This window comes from Coffea eugenioides, unplaced genomic scaffold, assembly GCF_003713205.1.
Source record: "Coffea eugenioides isolate CCC68of unplaced genomic scaffold, Ceug_1.0 ScVebR1_2792;HRSCAF=3888, whole genome shotgun sequence".
In the NCBI taxonomy this organism is placed as follows: Eukaryota; Viridiplantae; Streptophyta; class Magnoliopsida; order Gentianales; family Rubiaceae; genus Coffea; species Coffea eugenioides.
Genome location: NW_020863310.1, coordinates 13,443 through 23,082, shown reverse-complemented (window position 1 = coordinate 23,082; position 9,640 = coordinate 13,443). Strand labels below are relative to the sequence as shown.

The 9,640-nt window shown below is 36.1% G+C and overlaps 1 protein-coding gene across 4 annotated transcripts; it reads right to left on the bottom strand.

Moving 5' to 3' along the window:
- Nucleotides 1-1,861: 1,861 nt before the first annotated feature.
- Nucleotides 1,862-4,170, bottom strand: LOC113757164 (8-amino-7-oxononanoate synthase-like). 4 transcript variants are annotated; one of them, XR_003466193.1, is made up of 4 exons: nucleotides 3,371-4,170; nucleotides 3,018-3,160; nucleotides 2,802-2,909; nucleotides 1,862-2,385 (listed from the first exon to the last, which is right to left on the bottom strand). XR_003466193.1 is itself a non-coding variant. In XM_027300575.1 (3 exons), the coding sequence occupies exons 2-3, from the start codon at nucleotides 2,889-2,891 to the stop codon at nucleotides 1,942-1,944; spliced, it is 534 nt and encodes a 177-aa protein (XP_027156376.1). In that variant the 5' UTR covers nucleotides 2,892-2,909; nucleotides 3,018-3,221; the 3' UTR covers nucleotides 1,862-1,941. The 4 variants fall into 4 exon arrangements, 1 of the variants encoding a protein (XP_027156376.1); XR_003466195.1 differs by having other exon boundaries at nucleotides 1,862-2,363; XR_003466194.1 differs by having other exon boundaries at nucleotides 3,904-4,170.
- Nucleotides 4,171-9,640: the final 5,470 nt, after the last annotated feature.

The following is a 9,640-nucleotide window of genomic DNA, read 5'->3' as shown; positions in this document are numbered from 1 at the left end:
TATGATCTTCTTTTTCCTGCCCAGAATGGTTATGTAAAGGGCATAATATGATCCAGAAAGTTTTGCACTTGTGATTTCAAAAGGGCTTGCGTGGCTTCATCAGGTTAGAGTAGTTTGATCACTGCATTTGTTGAACATGTATATTGCTCTATAACAATTTTGAACCCCAAGATATCCAACTTTTGAATGTGCAAAAATTTCCAAATCAATTTTACTTCTTCAAGTGGGAGAATTGTGGTAAATAATGAAATATGGGACTCTGGTTCCTTAAGTTTACACTGATTATCACTTGCATCTTTTATTTTTATTTTACTAATTTCGGACCCTAAAATCTGTCAAACTATCTCAAATCACCCCAAACAATTCATATTGCCAATGAAGGTACACTAAAAGATATGCATTGGCTCATTTCATTTACAATTCTTAAGACATAAATCCCCAACATAACTGAGAAGCCATTATAATGTGGCAAATTAGTTTATTAATCATATACTTGCATTATAAATGTTTGAGATGGATTAGTAACTTTAGGTGTCAAGCATCTGAATAAAACTTGGAGGTGCAATTTCACATGAATTAGTAACTGTAAGCTATAAAGTATCCAAAATAAAAGTTTAGAATACAAAGCGAGAATCATTAAAACACTTCCTCTTGTGATTTCAAACAATCCTGCTAAAAGCATTGAACTCTTTGGTCTTCAAAATTGGGAGTTTATAGTGATTGATAACTTATCAATTCTTTTTTTTTTTTTTTGCTGCCTATCAATTGATAACTCTTAAGTCTTTTTTCTCTTTTTTTTTTTTTTGGGGTCCCCCACTGTTCCTTTTCTGTGTTTAAATAAGGTAACTAGGCCGACACTGCAAAGAAGTCTTACCTAATGAAAAGGAATAAATCTTTTTAAAACTAAAAGCAAGTCTAGGTGCAAGGTTCTTGATTGAATACGAGTGTGAATGAGTCCATAAACAACAAAAATTTCTTTACTTAATCGAGATGGCTTTATGATGATTCCAACACAAAATTGCTTTTTTGCCCCTTCTGTTCTCGAAACCTGTCTTCTTAAATTTTTTTTCTTTTTTTTTTGGCCCCTTCTTTTCTTTTTTCTGTCTTTAACCAAGGTAACTAGGCCAACATGCAAAAGGGTCTTATTTAATAAAAAGGAATAAATCTTTCAAAACAAAAAACATTGCCCTTGAGGCACTTGATCAGGGAGCCTTTCTTAATGGACAATGCCAAACGGGTACTCCTTGAGTATGATTACAAGTTCACAACATTGCCTCGACTACTTTGTTGATTTTTTCTTTCTTGCTCCGTTTGTTTGTTGGATAGTTGAATATCGCATTTCTCTTCTTCACGATCCCAGCCAAAAAAAAAAAAAAAGGAAGTAAATTTCAAGAAAGAAATCCTTGCTAGCTCTGGAGGTGGGATTTGTTTCTCCTTCAGCTGCCGTAAAAATTTGAGAGGAAAATTGAGGAAGATCCCTGCATGAGAGATGGAGATGGGCTCCCCTTGCAGTTGCACTAATCGTATCTGAGTTGATCTGAAGTTGCTCCTTAACAACTTTCAAAAATGCAATGGATATTATTGCTAGTATATGAATGCACATACGTATATTGAATTTCTACAAGTTAGCAAGGATAAATACAAAATTTTTTCGAAACTCGATGCCTAAAAAGGAATAATTTTTTGACCAGTTGGGGCACAGTTACCAACTTAGAGAGGTACTAGGAGAGGTAAACCGCGCTTCGCGCGGTGGAATATAAAACGTGAATGCCCATGAAAGATTAAAATTGTGTAAATAATAGTTGGCTTTATTGATAAGTAATATTAGATCAGAAGTAATAGTGGAGGTATATGTATTGGTTAACAATCGAAAACTGTTGAACAAATGGAACAAGCTAATCTGGTAATGGATGCGATATACTAATTTGGTAATCAAAGCTACTAATATATTAAAGGTGAAATGTATGATGCCATGGATACATGATTTCTATGCCGTTGATTCCGAAAATTAAAACAGCAAGGGATGTACGGGACTGGGGTATGAATACAAATATTTCTCCTTGTTGAAGACCATGGAGACATTTGTATTTCGGAAGAGCATTTTGAATTTACAGAAGCCAGCAGCATCGATGCAAGAAACGTAATGGTTAAGCGAAGGCACCAGTATAAAGACCAATACAAACGCTCAATGTTGACTAAACTCCCTTGTTTCTCAGCAAGGCGGATACCATTGATAATTGATGCATGGTTGAGTGCATCAGAAAAAATGGCAACTCTTGCATCCCTTTTAGGTTTTCCCCCTTCAGCTAACAGCAAACCAACACTTCCAACTGCTGTGATAAGTGCCATGTTGGCTGCAAAGCCTGCGGGACAAAGAAGGCAATCCTAATATGTGACATTAGAGCAAGAATTCATCAGTCTAAATCCAGCAGCATCAACCCTTCATTACGATCAAAAGCATAGCAGGTAAAGTTTGACCATCTATTGACCATAGTACATGAAATAGGAAGTTACATCCAATTTGTTTATACGTGATATATGTTGCCTTCTAAAGAAATGAAATCTATAATGAATATATTGCTGCAATAGACATGGGAGGCAAGAACCAATTCATTGGGTTTAAGCTTCATTGCAACCAAGACCTAGTTGAATCACACCTAACTAAAAATTTTGTCATATGGATTGTCAAAACCACTTTTCTTATCACTTGATTGTTTAGAGTTCTGAAATAAAAATATTATCAATAAAACCTTTTGAAAAATCTGCATTTACTGGGTACTGAATGAAAATTTTGAAACTACCTCTTTCTTCTTTAAGTCTGCCAACGCCGACTCCAGCAACCTGTGGTTATTTGTGTAACTACAAATTAATGCTTGACCTCTAGGTCCCATCCCATGCAACTGAGCTGCCTAATTTGTCAGGGGAAACCACAACACAACACAAGTTATTAACCAAAATTCTCCATTTGATATCAGGAGAATCCATAACTCAACAACATATTGATTAAAAAAAATTACCTTTACTGCGGCCTTGATAACAGTTGGGTGGGAACTCAAGCCTAGGTAATCATTCCTAGAGAAAATTAATAACTTCTTGAACTTTCCACCACATGGCCCTGCTCCATCATCATCCTCACCATTCCCAATTACAGTGTCATCCCCTGTTTTATCAATTCAATAAAGCATAAAATACCAAAACAATGCACATGCAATCCGTGACAAGTTTTCTACATGCTTTTCTTTTCTTCATCCTTAAAAAATAGAATCACAGCAAGAAACGAGCATAAAAAAAAGAGCTTCTTCTCAAACAAAATTAATCACTCCACAAGTTTTCAGTAGGTAAATGGGATGGAGGGAAACAAATGTAGTACCGGAACTGGGAATGTCTTAAACATCCAAGGCGCAAATCCCGTGTGAAAAAAGCCACAACTGGGCATTGCTGACACAGAGGCATTGCTGACAAAGGTCCTTAAACAATTGGTTATTGGAACCAAACTCTGAATGTGGGAGGATAAAGGCTCCTCATTATTTACAAGCAACTGAATTACAGATCAAGTAAAAAAGTAACCTAACAGACAAAATACAGTCCATACATAACATCAGACTCAAAGGCTCAAAAGATCAAGAAGGCCAATAGCCAAGAGCAACATGGCAATCGGAAGAGCAGCCTTGATCCTAACACAAATAGCAAGTAACAACTGTGAACTTGGCGATGGCCGTTGACCTAATCACATCTGAGGAATGCTTTATATAACACAACAGGTTCTTCCGTTCTAGGCGACGGCGAACTTGTCTATACAGGCCAAAAAACTGCACAGATAAAAAAACAGGGATAAGAAAATAGCGGATAGCAAGGCACAACTACAGTGAACAAAGCTCCGAACAGTGGAAAGGAAAACACAACCTCGTCATCAACAGTCTGGTACAATTGAAATGCACTAAGTCCAATTATCTTTTCAGCTTCAGCACCCAGAGTGACAACACTTACATAGCCAGTATCGTCATGAATAAAAAATCTAATCCATACCCTACGCAAGCGAAAGGAAATAACCAGCAGGAGAAAACAAAGCCATTTGAAAAAAAGACTAATTGGAACCAAAGCAACTAACTAATACCAAACATGGAATGAACCTTGGAAAAATAGACATTCCCAGGCCGCAAGAAAGACACCAGATCCCTAAGGTAATGGAAAAATCATATGGCTGATAACAGTGGGGTCAGGTGAGATGCCAAAAGCGAGTCATTGGACACGCAATTTCAACACGGCCCTTAATCCAGACGGTTGCTTGATCCTCAAAACAACAGAGAGTAGCAACTACTCAGCAAAACAACTACAGAAAAGGGAAAAAACAACAGCAAAGGAAAAAGCTGCGGTATAAAAATAGAAAGTCACTAACAAAGCGAGTGAAGGATGCAACGCTGGAGATTGCAGTAAGAGTTGGAGCACGAACAGGAGGTAAAAGAATAGCCGGATCAGCGTATGATTTATTGTCAAAAATCATATGGACTAATTCCGAGACATTTCTTTCACACCTACAAGAAACAACAAAGAAAAGTAAGCCCATAACAGAATAAAAAAGGCCACACACTGATGAACAGCAATTCAAAAGTATAAAAACCAACCAGCAGTCAAGCTCACGTGCCTCCAAAACATCAGGAGCAACAAGTATAACAGAAGATGGCTGGGTCGACAATGATATATCTAGTACAACAAAACAAGCGAGGCAACTAAAAATAAACCAACCAGGCATCAAGGAAACAAAACATAATGCACAAGGAAAAAGAGCGACATACAATTTTCCGTTAAGACCCTAACTCTCATAGCGATAATAATAGGCATGGTAGGCATTGCTTCATCAATAACACAGCCCTCGATAGATTCAAAATCCTCCCACAAAGTCAAAAGAATTGGAAGTTTACTGCAGCAAGGTCACAAATCAAAGGATTATCTAACACAGGGAAAAAGGGCTCAAACGAAGGACAAAAGTAAGGTAAACCACAATGAAACGGTAACCTGTGGTCAACTATGACATAGTCTCTCCCATGGCGCATAGTCCCTTCCATATAAACATCTCGTGCAGGGAAAGCATGAACAACGATCCCCATTACATCTGCAGTTAAACAACACATGCAGACAATTAGGCAGCAATGCAAGGAAAGGCAAAACAGAAAACATAGAAAAAACTTGCTTCCCTTTTGCAGTTTTCACAAATGAGAGACATTATTATGGTTTATGCTGTGATCCAGCATCGTTGGGGAGGTGTGACTGGTTAAGGCACAGACTTTGACAAATCCGCAGCTCTGTTCATTCTCTTGTACAGTTGCAATAATTACTAAAAGCAGTTTAATAAAGAAGACAATTCTTATGATGGAATAATGTTTTTGGAACTTATAGTGATAGTATTATAGTGATTGTTCTGAAAAAAGAAAGAAAAAGGAAAAACCCAGGGGAAAAGAGGAAATAAACAAAGAACGAGGGGAAAAACGGGGAAACAGTGAAGAGAACAGGCTGACATAACAAAAAAATCAAAGACTCAAAAGGGAAAAAAGGAAGGGAACAACATAAAAACCAGAATCAGCAATAAAACATAAAAAAAGAAGAATGCAATAAAATCAGTATCTCCGCCGTCACAGATGAAATGAAAAGGAAGAAACGAACCCAAAAAATGGGAGAAAAGCACCCGAAGAACGGCAAGGGCAGAAACGACGAAGGGTGGCCTGAAGTTTTCCTGAGGCCACCTGTGGGAAAAAAGAAGGTGGAAAAGTTTCCCCGAGGCCAGCTCAAAAAACAACGACAAATCGAGCAGGGAAAAAAGCAGGAACAGTTGACCCAAAAACGCAGATGGAAGAAGGAGGAAAAATACGCGGAAAAACAGAAACTGGTAAAGCATAGGGGAAAAAAAGAGACCAGAAAAGACGTAAAAAAAATAATAATAACAGGTCACCTGAAGATGAAGATTGGCGGGGCTGAGCAAGAAGAAACTCCGTTAAGGACAGCGGTCTGGGAAAGTATTCCGATGAAGTTTTTTGAGAGACGCCAGCTGAAAATGAAAACAAAAGGCAGCTGAAGAAGAAACAGCAGCGAGATATCCAGCAAGCAAAAGAGAGCGAAACGGGCAAACCGAGAAAACAGTAAACCATAGGGTAATGAGCGGCAGAAACAAAACTTCATTAAGGAAATCAAGCTGGAAAAGTTTTTCGCAGGCCATTGAGATGCGAAGATGATACACAAGAGAGGAAAAAGAGGACAGAAAAATGACAGACGAAAAAGTGATCCAGCTAACGAAGTAGGCCGCGTGGCCTTGTAATAAAAAAGAAAAAAAGAAGGAGTAGGCCGCGCGTGGCCTTGTAGTAATAGAAAAAAAAAAGGAATAAATAATTAATAAAATAAAAAAAAAAGAAAAGGAAAAAAAAAGGATGAATGATTTGAGATGCTACAGACGGACGACGACGACGACGACGAAAAAAACCAAATGAACAGTAACATCCTTTGGCTGTTAGAGTGTTATGTTAATAACTAGGAGGCATGGACCGCGCGGTGACAATTTACCATGAATGCCCATAAAGCATTTGTAATATGTATATAATTTGAAAACTAAAAAAGAAATTGACTTCGTTAGATAACACAAGCCAATTACTAATGCACATCAACAACATGACAAGCATTTCAAAATCTAATATACGGCCTCAAATCATCACAAACTTGTCAAAGAAAGCTAGATACATATAGTATGAGAAAACTTGCACCCTTTTCACACAGGCAGCATATACAGTTTGCCTTAGTAGCTAAAAAGAAGACTATTATGTTACATTTCTCTATTTTGACACTTGCTATAACAATTACATGTAACAGAAATTCACTTCATTAAGCATAAACAACTATGAGTTCACTCGTCAGTCGCCATCAGCAACACAAACTGAGCCAAATTGCACTTGAGCCAAGGTTTTGAATGCCTAAGAAGTCCCATGATAAATCTACACGATCAGCTTTCTCCTTTTTAGATGTAAGTATAAGCCCATCCTATTAAAATTACAATAGGGAACAGTTAGTTATCATCCTATTTATACCAGTGAAGAACCAAAAACACAACAAATGAAATCAAGGTTTTAAGAAAGTAAAAGTTAGCTTGGAATCTATGAAGCCTGACCATGTAATGCTCAATATAAATACCTTCAATATCATAGTTGAAGCCCTAACCAAGTTTTTTCCTTGTTGAGAGTGTAATTTGAGTTACAATCTTGAACACCCAGTGCAATGTGGATGGATGGCTTCAAAACTGAGAACCATATCGGCCATTTCATTAATGCTTACCATTTCATCCCTACCACTAATAAAATTGAAGAATATTAAGTTAAGATTAACTTTTAAGTTAATAGGGAGAATTATAGTGTGTATACTCAACCAAGCATAACTACACAGATACATAATCAGTATTCTTAAATAGAATTTCACTTCAATTAAATAATATAGTGTATGCTCAACCAAACATAACTACACAGATATGAACCAAAGTTGGAACAGTAGAACCCCCTTTGGCTCTAAGTCTTATATGTTGAAAGTCCAACTCAGAGAAAAAAAATGGGAAAAGAAATGGCTAGACCCTCTTTGGCGCTTGGAAAATATCGATATCACCTAAGAGCACCTTCAATGCACGCAAAAATAATGTTATAAAATTGGTAGACTACAGGCATTGAATCAGATTCATTAAACTTCACATTCATTAACAATTTCTTAATATCAAAATAAAGGCATGAGTTGAGGCATAGAAGAACCTAACATTCTTTGCTAGTATGTGCATTTAAATAAACCTAACAAATGGCATTTAACCAACAATATATCACCTCAACCATAGAAAATGATCTGTGTGTTCCTCTATATATTATAGTCCTTGTGTTCATCTCCTAATATGTATATGATAACCATCGGCATAACAAAATTTCAGTAATCCTGCAACATTGTAGACCTGTGAATTAAAGATTCATTAGCTAAAATGAAACCTGCATTTTGGGCATACATGAGCAAATACCTTGGCCTTGCATTCAACAAACCAAAAAATTAGGTTGAGTGGCTATCTAGATTGAACCTAAAATTGGTTAGTAAAAGACCAAAACTTTAGAGCATGAACTAATTAAGTGAAAAAGTTGTACTGCAGCTACTTTAGTTTGAAAATCTGGAACAACTTGTAATTAAAAAAAAGCATGTTTTGTAATTAATCTTATAAGTAAATAACACCCACATGTGCTGTTATTCTCCTGCACATAGTGAACACTTATAGTGAGGAAGTTTAAATATGTCTCTTGAAAAGCACTCTCTAAGACGATCATAGACTTATCTTACTGGATTAAAAAAAAGGAAAAACAAAATCAAGGCACGGTTCAAACATCAGTAAGAAAAAAGATTAAAAAAGGGTCACAAGAAACTAACGCCAAATACCAAAATCTGCAAGCAAATTGGACACCATCTACCATAGTCTCAATACAGCTAGCCTACAAGGCACATTTATATAGCAATAAATCAAGAATTCCTGAACTTTAGAAACACAAAATTGGCATAAAACTTAAAACACACAAAACCACAATCATTCAGATCAGGTGAGAAAGAAAAAGCAAATGAACATAAAAAAATGAACTCAAAGAAAAAGAAAAAGAATTTAACACAGGGAACAAGCACCACAGGCCAACCGACACATTAGATTTGCCTATCTATCTAATCTAATGTGATCAATAGAAAATGAAATTAAACATATGCAAACTTAGTAAAAAGAAATTAAAGTACATTGCAAGTGCTTCAATCAATTCATAAAAATAACAGTCCATTTTGATTGGCATCAAATAAAAAGCTTTTAAGAGAATTACTTCACCTGACATAGGTATTCTTTACCATCCAACTTTCTTGAAGTCAGGGTTCAAGCAAGTGAACTACGTATAGCATTATTGTCATGTCATAATAAATGCCTAATTTTAGATTCTTTTCAAGTAAAACCTAGCCAATGTCTCACAAGCACAATGTGTGCAGGAGGAAAAGAACAAAAAAACACTTGGGAAAATTAAGATACAGAATAAGGAATTGAGTAACAATGTAATCTGTGCCAAATGGTTCAAACATTAAAGTCAAAATTTCAAATCAAATGAACTGCAAACACTTAGAAAACCCCAGTCAAATAATTATAATAGAAAAACCAAACAAAGAATTTTGGTCACCTTCAAATCAAGGTGATGGATGTTAAACGAAGACTCCACAAAAACACAAACACCACTCAAATTACCAAATATCGAACAAGAAATAGAAAAGATGTGAACTGTACATAAATAATAATTTTGAAATAATTGAGTGCGCAGACTTTAATTTCATTTTTTCTTTGTGGGAAATCTCTCTCTCTAAAATATCAGCCTTTTTTCTTGTCATACACAATAGTTGATTCAAGCGTCAAACAAAGCATCATCGGCAGTAACATTTTTTTCAAAATTCCGTCGAACAACCCACTTTTCTACTTCTTAAAATTATTACTCCGTAAGTGCATTGTTTCTATGCTGCTTAATGTCAGAAAAAGGGGGAATTCGAGCATATCACCATAATATAATTTTTTTCAAGAAAAAAGGAAGTAAGGAGGGATTACCGATGGTAGAGCATGTTGCTTGAT

What these genes read in the sequence shown, in the direction of transcription:
- LOC113757164 (XM_027300575.1), bottom strand. Translation starts at nt 2,891, where the DNA reads ATGGGACCTAGAGGTCAAGCATTAATTTGTAGTTACACAAATAACCAC. An exon ending in CAGACTTAAAGAAGAAAGAG is followed by an intron (nt 2,386 to 2,801) that starts GTAGTTTCAAAA and finishes GTCACATATTAG; the next exon opens with GATTGCCTTCTTTGTCCCGC.